This window comes from Manacus vitellinus, unplaced genomic scaffold (assembly GCF_001715985.3).
Source record: "Manacus vitellinus isolate BGI_N305 unplaced genomic scaffold, ASM171598v3 scaffold_3_pilon, whole genome shotgun sequence".
Taxonomy (NCBI): Eukaryota; Metazoa; Chordata; class Aves; order Passeriformes; family Pipridae; genus Manacus; species Manacus vitellinus.
The window spans coordinates 35,215,942-35,234,096 of NW_021940535.1; the positions used below are offsets into that span (position 1 = coordinate 35,215,942).

The 18,155-nt window shown below is 38.5% G+C and overlaps 1 protein-coding gene across 1 annotated transcript in view; it reads right to left on the reverse strand.

Moving 5' to 3' along the window:
* The window catches only part of CUBN (cubilin), a 143,453-nt gene that overhangs the window by 37,063 nt on the left and 88,235 nt on the right, over positions 1–18,155 (reverse strand). Inside the window, exons 37-50 of the mRNA XM_018075753.2 lie at positions 17,941–18,146; positions 16,784–16,965; positions 14,994–15,183; positions 13,764–13,961; positions 13,301–13,447; positions 12,236–12,426; positions 11,765–11,948; positions 10,275–10,449; positions 9,042–9,220; positions 7,068–7,277; positions 6,618–6,758; positions 5,458–5,639; positions 3,737–3,908; positions 2,662–2,868 (exon numbers count right to left, since the gene is read on the reverse strand). Coding sequence (XP_017931242.2) covers positions 2,662–2,868; positions 3,737–3,908; positions 5,458–5,639; positions 6,618–6,758; positions 7,068–7,277; positions 9,042–9,220; positions 10,275–10,449; positions 11,765–11,948; positions 12,236–12,426; positions 13,301–13,447; positions 13,764–13,961; positions 14,994–15,183; positions 16,784–16,965; positions 17,941–18,146 — 2,564 coding nt within the window. The remainder of the gene's footprint in view (positions 1–2,661; positions 2,869–3,736; positions 3,909–5,457; positions 5,640–6,617; positions 6,759–7,067; positions 7,278–9,041; positions 9,221–10,274; positions 10,450–11,764; positions 11,949–12,235; positions 12,427–13,300; positions 13,448–13,763; positions 13,962–14,993; positions 15,184–16,783; positions 16,966–17,940; positions 18,147–18,155) is intronic.

The following is an 18,155-nucleotide window of genomic DNA, read 5'->3' on the forward strand; positions in this document are numbered from 1 at the left end:
AGATGACCCAAGGACTGTAACACATGGAAACCTATTGAATCTTTGTTTTTATGACATCCTCATTAAAGTCAACAGGGATTTTGAGTTTTCTACCATATAGGGATGTGCATCATCCATGAACAAGCTGTCACTGCTGTATTAACAGTAGGCATCTCTTTCCTAGGGAGATCAACATATTGTTCTCTGTATGGCAAAAAATGCCAGCATTTGCTCAAATCCTTGAAACCTAAAAGGAAGCACAACACAGTCCACTATACTTCTGTGACACTGCAACTTTGCTCATGTTGGTGTAAGCTCTTATCCGTCACATTGGCAAAAGTATCAGTTTCTGTTTATTACTGATAAATTATTAGGAGAAAGAAAAGAAGTGTAATAGCATTCCCCATGACATCCATGCAATGCCATTCCCAAGTTCACTTCTCTAACAATAGTAGGCTAATGGTCTTAAAAATCTCTATTCAAAAAGCAACTTGTAGCTCCACATGTAATGACAGACTGTTCTTGCAGTGGAGCAAGAAGGAGAAATTTTGGGTGTTCTTCAAAGCCCTTTCACAGTTATTCTAAGTCACATGGTTGAGTGACTTCATGTTTCTGTCATATATGGTGATGCAGCCACCATTTGAAATGCCTTGAAGCACAAGGATAAAAAGTGACATATAATAAAATTCTATTAATGTAAAATACAAAGAGAATGGCTACAAACTGCTTTGTTAACATGCATTGATATTGATATTGAGCTGTACAAGCAGAAGGCACTCATGATAAATGATATTACCACTTTTTCAGGAAAAAATAGTAATATCTACTTTGAGTATGTGAAGTATATGATTTGTGCACTTCTTATGAGGTGATTGTGTGACAGATGTGGCGCAGGTTACTCAGTCTCTACGGTGTGAAAAGTGACACCTATCATTGCTTTCATGAATGGCCAGCTGGCTAGAGAACTAGACTGTTGATAAACAGAAAACGAAAACAGAAATACTGTGCTGTAAGATATTATTCAAACTGAAGGGAATGGTCTGAAAGACAAAACCAAGAGTTTCCACAAAAGCCAAAAGTTAAGAGTTTATTTCACTGTAGCAGTATGCTCAGTTGTATTACCGTGTACAGACTACATGCACACACCTGATAGTTTAATAACTCAATATAAACCCTTATCCTAAGAAATTTAAAATATTTATTTTATCTATTTAGCTTAAATATTTATCAGTGAATACATACAGTTAATTCCACTTTTTTCCTTTTTTTTCTTTGAGTACCATGACATGTACTGTATGGGTATCACAAAAGAATTTTGCACATCTTGGCTTCATTTGGAGTCTCTTGGGTAACTTATTGTTGAATTGGACCTTTCCCCAACTACACATCTGCTGTGTCAAGAGTCTTAAACGATACCTGCCTGAGTCTAGTGATATTCTGCACTATTTGCATCTCAGTGCTCATTAAATGTTGCTTGTCAGCATACACATATGAGTTAGGGCATTCTGCTTTTGACACAAGACTAGTTGTGAAACTGAAGTTCCATTAGTAATGGCTGAAGTGAACATTACTATTTAGATGACAAAACTGTGTAGAGCAAAACAAGACTACACTTTCTCCCCTCTCCTCTGACTGTATTGCCTGGAGGCCTGAGGTCCATGATGAAGTGAGTAGTGGGAATGGATGTGTAACAAAGCAGATATATTTTATTATTTCTCTATCTGAGTTTTCTTTCTATTATTCCCCAGCTCCAGTGCATACATGGGAGAGAACTGCTAGGCTATGCAGCTATGCATGCTCTGGCTCTACAGAGGACAAACCAATGCTACACAATCAAAAGCTCTTGCTCAAGTGAATGCAAATAAGGATGTAAAGGATTCCCGCTCTCAACCTTTTCACATCTTTCAGAATTGATTTCCTGGTAAATTAGAACCTGCTCTCTCTGGGACTCACAGATACAGCCCTCAGTGAAGGAGACAGCTGCAGCTTTCATACTACACCTGGCATTAGCTGAGTGACTTTCATATGACATTTCCAGTTGCTGTTCTTGCAGATAGCAAAAGATGCACAAATATGCAGAGATATTATTGGTGCATTAATCCTGTGATTTTTATTTTCCTTTTAAATGCTTCAGACTGTATTTTGTGATGCAGTCGCACAGGAAATATGGATTCCTTTCTGGAGAATCATCTTATAGACTACAAAAATGGGGTATGCAGCCCAGAGAGTATGAATAATTAAAGCATTCTTTACTCCATTCCTGCTGTCCCTGGAGACATTGCAGGACCAGGGAGAGAATGGGCAGTGAACCAAATAAATTATTTTGATCATTCTAACTTCCATCTTTCAAGGAAGATGAAGTTCATGTTTTCCCTTGTAATGAGAGAGTTAGGTTGGTATTGCAAACACCAAAATAATTTATCCTCCTAACATACCTATCCAGTTTTCTATTTTCTGCCCTGAAAGAAAAGGTGACCAAATGCATGCATTAATTACTCTGGTAGTGAAATCCCACTCCTAGTCATGGATGCAACATGGAAGGCATAATGTGAACACTCTCAAATGTATAGATTCTACAATAGCCACTCTCTGCAAATATAAATGAACAAGAATTGGCACAAACGGAGTTGCACGACCAGAATCTTGACAGGCTTTATCCATTCTCCTGCTGAACATACAAACCTATTCGTAACTCTAGGTAGTCATACTGGCAGTTCTGGTGATGTTCCAAGTGGAAATCCTCGAAAGACACATAAATGGATGAATTATAGTGGGAGGGGTTTTCAATTATCCATTCACAGTTCAGGTTATTTGTGTAATTTTTGATGCCATCATAACCAGGAGAGGAGAAATTCCCACCTACATGTCCCACCAGGATTCCACCACAAACTGCAGAAACAAAATACAGTTTATTAAAAAATAGTAATAATTCCTGTATGAAGTGAAATCTTGCCCCTGTTTATTCAGATATGCTCATGTCAGAAAGCACATGTCCTGATTAGATCAAAACCTTTTCCATCTTCTTATTTTTCATAATTTACTGCTATGTACAAGAGAATTCTTGCCTATTGTCCTGGAATTTATTGTCAAGTCTTTAAAAACACGTGTAAAGCAAAGAACAATTATGTACAGTATCAAATAAAATATTTCAACAGTACTATCAATACAACAAGCATTATTTAACATTTCAATAAAATCTCACTACAGCTTCAGTTCAGTATTGCTCAGCCCTGCTCATTAACGAATTTGAGACTCAAGAGAAAATTTTTCTGAAACACACCCTCAAGAGCAATACACTCATGCTACAGTAGGATGCTTGGGGTGGGAGTTGGAAAATCAAGTTCAAAAGACTCAAGGATATAGTAGTAAGGCTCTGGCAGCTGCCTCCTCTCTGGAGGCTGAGCTTGCAAAAGTAGGTTAGCTGCACTATTTCACAAGCTACAATAAATTAATTACACCCCTGAGTAATAAGGAAGCACTTGAATTATTCAATTTGTCTATGGCACTATGCTTTTTCGAAATTTTCATGGAATAAGGCCACTTCATACCATCTCTTACTCAAGACCAAGTACAAAACAATAGAACAGTAGGGAGAGCAGGGACTGTGATCCATATCTATTCCCATCCAGGGATGTAAGAGAAAAAAGGTATCAGAAATTGGTTATCTGTTTAGGTAATTTTTTGTTATATGTGCCAGTACTTTACCTATGGCATGGCTCACCAAAGATCAACCACTTAATTCAAAAACATACACTACCTGCATCTTCACTAGATGTATACGAGACACTGAAACCTCTGGTTGCACGGGACATGTCTGTCACCAAAATGACTTTCATTGTGTTTCCAGTGGATTTCACCTCAGTGCCTGGATTTACCTCTCCACACAGCTTGGCCAGCCGGGGAGAATTCTGTCTAAGGCCATTGTAAACCTGTGGGGTCAGAGTAAACTCTTATGAGATCAATATATAGTAGTCTGATGAGCATCTCCTGTATCATTTAACAGTGTTTCACATCTTTAACATGAGGTTCACTGATGTCCCTCACAGCGGGTTAGTTCTCAAACTACTCCAAACCTTGGCACAAACTTGCATTGCCTTGAGTGGAGGAGGCCCTGAAGCAAAACATTAAAAATAACTTGCTCATTTTGATGAAACACAAACATATTCTCTCTGTCTCTTTCCTTTTTAAAAACAGAAATTGAAATAGTTTTATTGGGAAGAATACTGCAGTTTAGCTTAATATTTATATATTCAATCACTTAATAAGATACTGATCATGTTTATTTCATTTCAAATCATTGCCTTTGTATTCTTGTTAAAGCCAACATCAGCTTTATCAAAAACTTCAACATATTGAGTGCTGGTGGGTGTTTTTGATTAATTCAAACATTTCACTTTTTGATGATCCAGAGGTATTTTTCTCAGTTTCTTTCATACAGTCCTTAGGCTAAGAGTTAATTTCCTTCTTTCTACGACTGCCTCAGCAGTGCAAGCAAGGCTGAAATGATGTTTCCCACTGAGAATTGGAATTTGTTAGAGTGTTGAATGCATAAAAGCTAGCAGGAAAAATCTTCCTTTAAGAGATCATTAATTTATAAAAAGCCAGCTCCAAATGCTTTGCCTAAAGCATCTGTGAAGGAAAACAAGGGAAACATCATCTACAAATCCCAAGGGATAGCTACTTCACCCCTCCCCATGCTTGTGCATGGGCTGGCTTCTGATCATCCTACAGTTAATTCCTGTGTTTGCACTGCTAATCTGAACAAATGGGAAACTAAATCTATCTCTCATTTCTGCAATTTTATAGAGGAATCACATTTTTCAGGCATTTGTACATCTGATCAGGTTAAGGTCTAGATGCCAGGTTTGATAATTTTTTTTTCACTAAATAACCAGAAATCTAAAATAAACATGATAAAATAACCAATATTTATCCCTTTGAAGATCGAGGGTGATAAAGAGGTAGAGTTTTCTGAGATCTCCCTATCTTTCTTTCAGAATATACAAGGTCCCACCCAGTAGTAGTCATTTATTGCAATCCTTGGCTTTTTCTCTCTCTCTCTTTTTTTTTCTTTTTCAATTGACAGCAGTAAGTAACAACAGCAGTAGCAACCTCCAAAGTCAAAAGAGACCTGGAACTGACTGATGGACTTTGTGTCCACAGAAAAGAGACCTTGAAAGCTTTCAAAAACCCAGAACCTTTTTCCATAATCGATAAAGAGATAATTCCAATTATTTTTTCCAAGTCTTCCACTCTGCCTTGGCCACAATTTCAAAAATTCCACACTCTAAAACAAGCAGATGAGTTTATATGGTCTACAGAGGTAACGTTCTCCCATTTATCTGTTTTCCCTAGATTAAATTATTTGTCTTTAAACCATATATAGACCTAGAAGTGACATTTCAGCTTTATTACATCCACTAGTACTCCATAAAGGGATTAGGAAGAGCAATTTCTGCCTTTACACCCAATACTCACAGCCACATAATCTGATGAGCAGCTCCAGTGGTCTTCAGTTTTCATATCATTAAAGGTTAGTGTCACACGTCGTCCTTCTTCCACTGTGATCCTCCATTCACACACTCGGTTATGTGGGTATAGGTTGGGATAGTTGGGTGAAGTAAATGTTCCAACAGGGGCAGTGAGATCCCCACCACATTCTGAAATACCCAAGTATTAGGACACTTCTTACAGTAAAGCATTGCTTATAGAATTATAGCAAAAAAACCCCAATAATGCAAGAAAAAGAGATCCTGAGAGGTTAATTTGATTGGCCTACCCTGTCCACATATTTACCTAAACAGCTACATTCCTGCCAGTCTTTATCACTCAGCCATAAATGCAGTTGAATATTAACTGACCAAAGCAGCTCTTTTTAGTCCATTTATTAATATTGTCTTCTCTGAAGGGCTCATCCCAGGCTTCAGAAGCCTATGAGTGACACATAGGCTTTGATGTGAAGTGATACAAGCCTCTCACTGTGGCAAGACTGAGACATTTCTGCCCTTCAGATGACTGGGCAGAGCTACACAGAACAAGCAGGGTCTTAGAGTGACAGGAAGGTAACAATATAATAACCTGACTGGCCACAATCCTGGGCAACTTCCTCTACCTGACCCTGCTTGAGCAGGGGGTTGTACTACCTCATCTCCAGAGGCCCCTTCCAACCTCAGTGTTTCTGCAGTTCTGTGATTCTGCTTAAAACCCATGGGTTAAAAACTATTGATTTTAGGGAGATTTAAGAATACCACTCACCTTAGAGGGACAGAATAACATAAAGGAAAATTACAGCATTTCTCTACCTTCTTGCTCTTCAAGAGGGATATGGGGAGGGTATGTTAGGACAACTCTAGACTAGTTGCTGAAGAGTAAAGGAGTGGAAGAGTATGCTTCATTGTGCAAGACCTACCACTGATGGCAACACCCATTATAGCAGGAGACTGCTTGCTTCACAAAGTTTCATCTCAGCTAAGTAGTTGCCAGAGAACTCTATTCATATTTACCCCTGAGTTTATATTTAAGAGCAAATAACACACCCCTCCAAGAAAAAGTGATCTACAATATATGCTCTGTTAGTGCAATACAGTCTGTGGTATATGTTGCTTCCTCAAAGTATCTCACAACGTTACAAATCCAACCTTCAGTACTGGAATCAAAGCGCAGTCTGAATCCTCGGGCATTGACTGATCCATCAGTGACAAACTTGACATAAGCAAAACTGTCAGAGGTGTCCACAGCATCAGGGAGAGTATTACCACAGTACCTGCCCAACAAATTTCCTGCAAAAATCACATACAGAAAGACAGTTTTATATCAATATTTCATATTTATATTTATATTTATATTGAAGGATCATTTTCTAGTTTAACTGGACAGGCAGGAGTTAACCAGTAAAATCAAGTTATTGCTGGCAAATAGAAGGGGGTTGTTTGCCTCACTTTGCATCAGCAAGCAAGGCAGACAAAAGCAAATACTGTATATTGAAAAGGTTTACTCTGTACCCAAAGGGAAATGCTTTTAGGAACCTCTGGTGAGGTTTCATAGTAGTACTGGGGAGGGAAAGACAAACACCAAAATAATTCTCTGACCAGAAGCGTTGTATTCTCGGATCTCCACAAAGTCATTTGTGCACTCAGAGGAGTTTTGAATATCTAGGCCTTCTAGTCTGATGGTAAGATAGTGGCCCCTGGGCCCCTGCAGAAACCATTCACACAGCAGGTTGTCTTGATAATGAACATCAGGATACCCCGTGCTTTTGATGATGCCAGTTTGTCCTATCACTGTCCCACCACAGGGAGCTGCAAAAGAAAGAATATTGTTTGGTTGACTGAAGGACCTCATAAAGATGATCATTCTCCTAAACAAGAGCTAAAGCTAAGGCACAACTGACTTGTTCCCTAACTGTGGCAATAAAACAGGAATTGCTTTCCAGTTAAAAATATTCCATGTTCTCCAGCTAATTCAACCAGTCCTAGTTTGTTTTTTGTTGCTGTTTTTCTTTCACACACACATGTCCCCTGCCGTTGCAAGCAACCCTTCCTCTCTGTCGTATCTTTTATAACTTGAACAAATTCACAGTTTTCAATCTAATCTTCACCTGTGTCCATATTTAGCAGAAAATCTTGCAAAGATGCATCAGATAAATTACAAAGCAATGCAGCTTGCTAAGCATGGATCTAAATTTTTTATGACTGGCAGAAGTTGACTCCTGGTATGGGCCTACAGCTATGGTCTAGACTCTCCTGTTGTCCCTTCCTGTTCACATTCCACTCCTTGTGATGCCTTGGTAACTGATCATTTCACAATTTGTAAAACAGCTTCAAAAGTTTCATTTTTAATTTTCTCTCTCTGAACACTCATTTCTCTGTGGTACCTGCAAACGTAAGTTTGTATTAATAAGGCTTACAGCCAACATGTGCTTGCAGACACATGGTGTGAGTCTTTAGGTGGTCCTGTGCAGGACCAGGAGTTGGACTTCGATGATCCTTGTGGATCCCTTCCAACCCAGGATATTCTATGATTCTATGAAACAATATTTCCAGGAGGAATTTATTGGAATTTTTTTTACAGTGAATTCTGTGTCTGTCTGTTACAATCTTGCCATGGCAATACCAGTTGTGTTCTTACTGTCTCCTCTTCTGAGTGATCAGTGCTTTGTGTCAGGATGACTGGCATCCAGCTAAGATTCTGTAAATTCAGTAGGGTTAAATGTAAGTTGTGGCTTCATATACTAAGTATATATATATATACAGGTTCCTTCAGTTTTCATATTCAGAAATAGCACACTATTTTGGCTTAAGTGCTTGAGATCTAATGCAATCAGCAAAATTCTGTGTAAAACCAATATATTCCACTGTTAATATATTTTAAAACAATATATTTACAATCCTAGACTTTCCTATATGAGTGATACTAACATAATAGCTGTTATTCTTTGAAGATTATTAACATTATCAAAACCAAAAAAGTAGCATATTTCTCAGTCTGACCAAAGACTATTTTTTCTTTAATTTTAAAACTTTGCTAGTGCTTTCCAATCCTGTTTTTGCAGTTTGAGAGCAAATAATTTTAAAGTATTTCTCTTTCCAACTGACAAATAATGCTTCTCAATTCCTTTTTCAGTCCATTATTCTGCTACCTCTGTTTGCCTAGCAGCATTGTCATTATAGTTTGATTTACATTTACATAGAAAAGCTCCTAATTTGTTCTTCTCCTGCCAGTTTTCAGCTGATCTTTGCATTCTCCCTCAGAATCCTGCTCATGAAAGTGACATTAGGTTTGCGCACAGAAAATCAAACCATGTTACACGACTTTATCCTTATTGACTTTTTTTCTACTCCTCCTCTGATAATTGCCTTTGAGGTTATCCAGTCATTGTTTTCACTGCTGCACGTCTCTGAGTACTTTCCTATTCATATTTCCCTAATTTTCACTGCTTGCTAAGTGCAGAACATGCTGACATTTGTCAGCCCACAGATCTGATTTAAACCCTATTACAAATCTCTAACAGTTGAGACCAAAATCTTCTTTAAAATCAAGAAATTGATAAATGCAAGCATTACCAATGGAGTATTTAGCATTGAATCCCACGTGTGTGGTGCTGCTGTCAGACCTGAACCTCAGGTACATGACGGCTCCTGAGGATCTCTGCGAGCCTGGCATCAAACCTCCGCACAGCTTGGCAATGACAGGGGCGGTGGTGTCAGCACCACTGCGGAGCTCTAGGTAGCTGGAAGTGCAGCTAGAAGAGGAGAGAATTTTCTGTTCAATGTATGGCAGTAATGCTTCAAAATCATTTCAGCATGTGCACAAAGCCACGAAGCTGTAGTGAATTAGATCAGTTTCCATGCAGTGTGACCAGGACAGAATCAACAATTTCGTAATCCATTGTACTATGTAATAATTGAATCAAAAAGAAGTGCTAGAAGCATTGAGAATGATTTATCTAAAACTCAGCCTATGATCAGACCAGATCTGACAGAAGCAAGTTCTGGGAAGAGATATGAACAGTACTGGCAAAGTAGTTGTGACCATCTTTAATATTTTTTATTTGCAGCATTCAGATTCAGCTGATATTCCCTATTAAGTCTCACTGATGAGTGTTGAAATAAGGAACAACACCACAGATTAAGGGAATAAAAATTCAAATCTGGGGGTTACTTAGCTGCGCATAGAAAGACCCAAAATGTCTTATCTAACAACTTTGCTTTCATAATGGTGCAGTGTCCTGGGAAACCAGAAAGGATACCTTTGGAATTCTCTATCTTTCACCATTTTTTCTGGAGGTGGTCTCACAGATGATGCTCACCTTTGCCTTATAGTGGTCCAGCCCTAATCAATGAAGTTACATCAGCTGGAAACTAGCCTTGTTTTATGCTTCAGGCAGGGTGTGCAAAATGTGTAGACCCATAGCAGACCAGCAGCCAGGCAATGGAGGAGGGAGACAAAGTGTCATGGTGGCAATCCACTGGCTTTAAATGCACCTGAGAGTCCAAATGACTGCAAAACTAAATACTGAATATAAAAGAACTAGAGGGCACTGATTTTACAGAAAGCACCTTTCTACCATGGATGTTTCCACTTTGTCAGTTATATTAATTTCTGTTATACACTGCAAAGTTCTAGGAATGTAAACCAGTGGCCTGATAGCTCCAGTGATCTCTCAAAAATTTCCTAACCACGTTGGATTGGAAATCTAGAAGTGTTCTCTGGGAGGAATTAGAGAAAGTAACAGGGAAAGAAGATTCAGAATTAATTCTCTGAAGAAACACAGGTAAAATAATGCAGATGTATACTTTGGTGAAGGTTCAATGTAAAACTGATCTTCAAATTGCAGCTCTACTGCATGTCCATTGGGAGCAGTTATGGTCCAGACACAGTCAGCATGCGGGGGGTAATTGCTCGGATAGTTGGGGGAAGATGTATATCCACTGGGGTTGAAATCATTGATATAAATGTTCCCTCCACAAGCTGGTAAAGAGAAGATCAGCAATAAAAAAACAACATGTAAAGGAAACGGGTGAGCCACCAAAAATATGAGTCATCACTATATTCCAACAGTTTCCTTTGGATGTCATACAGTTTCATAAAAAACAAATACATTTTATTGCTTACCATGAGAAAACATTTTAATGCAGTAGAATCCTATGTTTCTGTGCTCCTGTTTACCTATCCCTACTCATTTCCACATGTTCAGGCCCATGAATTAAACTGCTATTAGTTGTTCCTTGGATTGCTTCTAAAACAAGCAGAAAACATATTTCTTGCCTTGTTTCTATCCCAATTCCAAAGAGCTAGGAAGCCCACAAGTCAGACCCATCAATATTTCTGTTAATCGTTCCCCACTTCTATTTTCCAAAAACTGAAATGTCTGCTTGAGAAAATAATGAATGTGTGAGGAATTCCAGTCAGAGCAAACATGAGGCTTTGTTCAGGTCCTTTATCCCACAAAAATATCTTTATTTTGACCGTAACTTTTCCATCAAAACAACACTTTATGTTGTAGCAATACTGGTTTAACACAGGGCTTTAGTCAAGTTCCATAAATTGAAGTAGTAGAAATGCTATTGTAGAGCTTCATTGATTCTCCCTGTGAATCCACCAGAAGAAAGATTCTTTGGGGTAGCAGGGAAAATAAGCAAAAATCAAGCACTTAAAAATTTGAGTAGATAGAGGGGTCACCTCAGTTGTGTTTAGATACACTGTTTAACAGTATATCTAAATACGTGTCCTCAGTGGCATGTGCCATGAATACAGTGGAAAACCTGCAAATACCAAGGTCCTGATTTATTCCTGGGACCTGAGCCTCCATTTTTTTCATTCTTTCAAAAAAGTTAGGTCTGGCAAGTAATGTTATTTTCTCAGCTGGGAATAAAACTTGTGAGAAGTGTTGTCACCTTTCTAGACATACTAGCCTGAATAATCCCTAACATAATTTAGCAGTTGCACTGCGTATACTATATGTTCAAAATAATGTTCTTGTTTCCAGGGTTTTTTTCTTTTCCTGCATGAATTTTAATGTCTCTTCCTAACTACAGGTGTTATTTCCCTGCTAAAATGTTTCCATTTTTTTTTAAACTTTAATATCTCCAGGTTCTGTGACCTGACACTCTTTAAAAAGGAGAAATTTGAGCGTCAGATCAGAAGTTATGCACTACAGGACATTTTTGCAGATATATGATTTTACCAGGGTTGGGACTTTTAACAAGAACTTCCATTAAGAGGACAAACTCCAAGTTACATATATATCTGAGTTGCAGAATTTAGGCTTATTACCTAGACTTACCTAGACTCTTAGCTTCATATATCAGTTTGAATCCTTGACCCTCATTCCTGCTGTCAGAAATGAAGTGGACAAACAGCTGATTGTCTGTGGTGTACATGGTTGAGATGGGGCTGCTTCCACAATACCGTCCATTCCCTCTTGCAGACACCAAAGGTGGAGCAGCATTATCTAACCCATTCTTCAGCTAGAAGAGAAATTGCTAATGTCACTTCAAAACAAAACAGCCCTGGAATGAGCACACTCCATCTTAGTTCTTCCAGGCACAGGGGAAATTAATAACCTAGTGATTAGTTAATGCACAGCAATAAATAAGACACAGAGAGAGAGAGAAAAAGAGAAATAATATCCATGGTATTTGCCTTTGGTGTTTGCATGCTGTGACACCCTGGGCTGCCTTACTAACACTGAAATCTGTAAGATTCAGTAGCTTTTATAGCTTTGAGGATTGGGTGACCGAGTCAATAACCTCACCTCTATGTAATCTCCAAGGGTGCAGGAAGTATCCTCACTCTTAACCTGGAAAGGCTGTTCAAAATGAACAGCAATGATAAATCCAGCGGTTACCACTACATGCCAGGAACAATTCAGATTAGGAGCATAGTCTTGAGGGTAGTTGGGGGATGCTATCACACCCCTGCTCGTGTGCAAATAGCCTCCACAACCTGAGAAAAACAAGTCGAAGTAAAGAGAAAAATATTAGTGTCAACCATTCACCTAACCACTTAGAGAAAACCCCTGTCTACTAAAAGATGTGACAGGCAAAAAAAATGTTGAAACAAGTGTATGAAGAGTTGAGGGGTATAGAGCAAGGCACATGATGAATGATGTCCCAAAATACAAGCCAGTAGATTGCAAGATGACACACACCAAAACTGCTGACAGTGAGACTCAGTTCTCAGACTTAGTAGATGAGTAAGCAGGCAGCCATGTCAAGGACCTCCCATGGCATGAGCATATCATTACACTGTCTGAGGACATTGCTTCTAGCCATGGACCAAACCACTGCCACCTACTCCAGCTGCCAGTTAGATAAACTTCGCTGACTCACTGTTGTCCTAACACCTTCCTTGGTGGCTCAGCCCACTCAGGAATCTGTTATCATTCCTGGGTGCATGTGGGAAGACTGTCACTGGAAATTGCTGACAGTCCTGATAGAACTTATACAGCTTTCTGCATCTGTCTCTTTATATTTTGTGTCTATGCTTTGAGTCATTTATTTCCCTCTCTTAGTCAGGCATTCTTTCACTCTTAGCTGAGCTGTTATAAGCTTAGGCACACACTTTTCTTCCTTCTGAAAGGTGACTGGTCTGGTTGAATCATGCTTTGTTGCATTATACTGCTGTGCAAATAGCAAACTTTACCTTTGCAGAGTCAGATGTTTATTAATAAATATTCATGAGATGCAAATTATTGGTGTGTGTGATTAATTAGATAGACTGTACACAACTGTTAACAATGCCAAGGTCTTGTCTTTTCTTACCCCATTGTTAGCAGCAAGGTAGGCATTTATCTGGGGATAAGAGAAGCATATCTTACTTTTTTGATAAGAGGCATTAAACCCAGCTCCAGTGACACTTGCATCTGACATGAAGTGGATGAACATTGCCTCTCCAGTTGATCTTATTGGCCCAGGAGGTTCTCGTCCACAGACAGTAGCCAGCACTGGGGAAAGACTCGTGTCTCCTGAGACCAGAAGAATACATGAGTGTTAAAACTAAATCAGTTCACATTTGCCTGCTTGTTGCTGTGTCTCACATCTTCTTTTAGGAAGATGCTTTTTAAGACCTTTAATCCCTTACGGACTAAGAAATATTTTTATAGACCACCAAATATTTTTCTACACTTTGCTAATTTTGTATTAACTACCAGAATGTCTCAGAATCAAGGAAGAGTACTGATTGAGAGCATGTTCCCATTGCCACCTAGATTGCTTAAGCAGCTATTGGGACCTTGGGTCTGTACTGCATGCTGTCAAGGTAGGGCAATGTTGGCTACTCACCATCTTTGATGACAAGTTTGTCATAGTTGCATGAGCTGTGAGATTCTATGTCTAGTGCCAGGATATTGAATTCCACGGTGGATCCTGGAGCTCTGATAAGCCACACACAGTCAGCAAGATTTCTGTAATTCATGGGCCAGCCCGGTGAGAAGAGGAATGAAGGTGTTTCTTCAGTTGTTACAGTCCCTCCACATGCACCTGTCATGTACAAGAAGACAAAAATGAAAACATCCTCTTTTTAAACCGAACTCTCCCCTCATATAAGATGACAGTCCTATAATTAAGCATAATGAGGGCACAGTGATGTAGTCACAGTAATGCAGGAATTCTTCAACTTCAGTTTGGATTGGGAGTACCTGAAAATCCTGATCTGTAAGGATGTTCCTGTGCTACCTGGTGCAGCAATGATGTGACCTGTTTCACCACGAATATCTAACAAATGACCTCAGAGTATTTACCACAGCTTAACACAGATTGTGTATCAGAAAGGAATGGTGCATACATAACCAACAATACAGAAACAATTTAGACCCTCTTGAAATGGAAGTATTTTTTTTTCTCCACTAATGATGTCTCAGCTACATGCTTAGATCACAATGAAGCTGATCAAAGTCATTGCTGGGCTCAGTGCTCTCCCAGCACAGTGCTTTCCCTTACATACTGCTACTATAGTGCAGAGCCCCAGGAATCTGTAGTACCTCTGTCCCCAGAAATCTGCCTTCAGATTTAGAAAGAAGACATTAACTTTTACTTGTTGCACTTGCTCAGAGAAAGTCACTGGCACAAGAAGCATATTTCATCTCCTTCCAGGAGCTTTTTGTCAGAGGTACCTGATGATACTGAGCATATTCTCTTTATTTATGAATATGAGATGTATTATAATGAAAGGTTTCATATCACAATGGCCAGTGATTTAAGAATGGTATTTCAAGAGGGATAATTTTTCATGAAAGAATATCAAATTTTTAGATTTAATGAAATACCCGTGTAAAGAAAAATGACCGTCCAACAACATGCTTATTTTAGAACGCTGTAAACTAGTATATCTAAGAGTCCCTAGAAATTGTTTTAAAAAGCTATTAAAATGTTTAATTAAAATGTCACCGAATCTTTCCCTGGTTAATAGTAGGGCTTTCTCTTGTGGAGAACTTGGTTTGGAGTTCTTTAAGTACAGCTGAGTGTATCACGGGCTAGTATCACTTTGAACTGTGCAACCCACTGATAACCCACCTCTAGCAATGGTGTGTGTAACAGCAGAAGCATCCACTGCATACCACTCCAAAAGAAAGCCTTTTCCAGTCACAGATGAATCTGACTGGAACTGGATTGTCATTGAACTGCCAGAGGATGCAAAAGAAGCAGGGTCTGCACCACAGTATGTTGCAATGGGACGAGAATGAACAGTGGGCCCATCATACACCTGCAGAGAGAAGGAGAACAGAACTGTTCCTCATACAGCCAGGATGTATTCATCTGCCCCATAGCCATCAAGTCTCCAAGGAGAAAATCACCCTGTTCAAATGAGTGAGAGATCTTTCAGCAAATATCAGGTAGAGAGAAACCTCTCTTACAAAAATGGAACAAAATCTCCCTTTCCATTAGATGCTGTTAAATGTGAGGTTTCACAGAAGAAGGATTTGAATGGAAGTTATCAAATTCAGCTCATTCTTCATCACAGGGCAGCTCTTTGGGGACATAGACTGGCATCCCACATTAAAAAAAGCCCACAGGTACAATTTTGTTACTCAAAGGGGAAAAAAAGCCATGATATGAATGGAAAAAGGCATTACTTTTCTTTTTTTTTCTTCCCCTGATGAACACATATATTTTGAATTCTATCAAATAAATATGCAAATATACTTTTTTCATTTTATATATTTATAAGCCAAAATCTTGGCTGGTGAAAAGGTACTTGTCCTCTGCCACCTTTCAAACCTATTTGTGTCCTTGTTGTCTCCCATCCAGTAGAAATGTTCAGTACAAAAAGCTAGAAAATATTAAATAAACATTACTATTAAATTGAAGATCTGATCCTTGAGTCAGGTTAAAGGCCAGGTTGATTTACAGTCACGGAATGTCTAGCTGATTTAAGAAACTCATTTTGCTTTCAGAGGGACAAAGAAAGGTAGGCTGAGGTAGAAGAAAAAAAAGCTGTTAAAATATGACACAAGATGGAAGGAAAAGTATTTCCTTTTTGAATTAATATTACACTCAAATATCAGTAAATTAATAATGAATTGAATATGTTGAACTAGTATTAACTTTCTCAAATATAAAAGAATAATTGGTGAATCAACTGCTTAAAAAAAGGACAAAGCCAAGAAGAGTTTTACCTTATTTGTTATGTTTAGCTAAGTTCAGAAAGAAGTTTTTGCCTCTGTTGTTCCATTTTGCTTAGCACCATGTTTGCTGTATTGAAGATGTTCCTGCTTATTGCAGGGGGATTTGGACTAGATGACCTATAAAATGTCCCTTCCAACTCAAACTATTCCATGATTCCATGATTCTATTTTTTAGCCAGGTAAAAAGGCTAGACTATATTACAGGAGGGTACAGAAAAACAATCAAACTGGAAGAAAGAGGCACCTTTCTACTGCCAGCAGCAAGATTACTGATGCAGAGAGCAAAGAAGATGCAAGTAAAGGATTGTTCCTTTTAGCATTTAGAAATAACTTAATTTTTAGAAGCACTGAGATGATATTATCACTGTTGTCCTCAGCTGAACCAGCACAGAGCAAAGCTCAGTCTGGTATCTGACCTGAAATTCTTGAGTATTAATATTCAGTATTGTACCATTCTGGCCTTATTTTTAGAAAGTTTCAAACTCACAGATTGGAAATATCTGTTAGGGAGCCAAAGGGTATGTAATCCTTCCTCCAACTAGTAATTATTGTAAAGACAACACAGCAAAAGCAATAAGCCACACCAGATCCTCAGAAATTCTTCCTCTTGTAGGTTTCTCTATTCATGATTTTTATCAAAGTTCATGGAAATAAAATAACTTCTCACAATGAAATCACCTTTAGCTTGTCATACTGGCAGCTGTGATGATTTTCGATATCCATCTGCAGGATACGGCCATGGATAACTTGGGAAGCATTAACGCTTATTCGCCACTGGTAATTGGAATTGTGAGGGTAACTTCTGGGCCACTGTGGTGAAGCTATTTGTCCTCTGTCTCCTACGATGTCATTTCCATACACTGAAAAACAAGAAGGAGATATCTAATGATTCCATTTCACATAGATTAAAAAAAGGATTGGGGCCCATCTGACTTAATTTACTTAGGACTAGACAGTGTTGCAAGGCATAGACTTATGTCTCAGACAGTCCTAGGACGCACATCTAATTATTTTCTTGTTTTGAGGGATGCAGTGTGCCCTTATCTGAAGGAAATTCCCCATTTGAGCCCTGTAGGTCTACATGTAGGAGAGGTGGAAAGATGACATGTCTAAACTCCTCCCTGACTCTGCCTACTTGATGTTCATTTCTTCCTAAATAATATCCTAATTCTTCATAAATAATATCCTAATAAATAATAATTTGTTTTTAAAATGCCTTTGTGTGTTCTGGTGAAAAACAATTCTGATTTCATTGAGGTTTAAACTATTGACACTTCGTTTTCAAAAGGAGTAGTAAAACTCTCAATATAAGGAAAATTTTTAGAAGTTTAGCTTGCATAATCAGAATGGCTGTGGATGTTTCGCTTCAGCAATCTGTTCACGTAGCAAGTCAGACTGATGTTGGCAATAGTGCCTTGAAATTTTGGAACTATAAATTGGCATCATTTATTTTTCTTCTAATTCTGGTCCCTGGTAGATGGCATCTGGACCCAAACCAGAAGATAGACACTGTCATACTCAAACAGCAAAATGGAAAGATGGGAAAGAAATGTTTTTTTCCCCATTTGTCAATTGCCTAATAAATGGCACTTAATATCCTTAAAAAATTACTCAGTGTACTTAACATACACACGAGTTCTGCTCTGGCACGTTTTAGAGCATCCCTTTACATTCAGCAGATATTTTACAAAATATTTTTAAAGTGAATTTACAGACCTCTTGACATCAGCAAACATTTTCTAACAGACTTTATAGAGTCAAACTATTACTTTTTTGAATCATTTTGGAAGTATTATGAAAGAACAACAGTTTTCAATTAAATAACATCTACTTACAGTGAGAGAATGTGGCCCTGAAGCCAACATCAGTGCCTTCACTGTCCGAGACAAATTTGACCCACAGGATGTGTCCAACAGTAGATGTATAATTTGAAGGCAAGGAGTTCCCACAGAATCGTCCTGACAGTGTGCCTGTATCGTTCCCTTCACGAATCTCCAGGTAATCTTTGGTGCAGTCATCGCTATATTCCACCTGAAATGCTCTGTTTCAA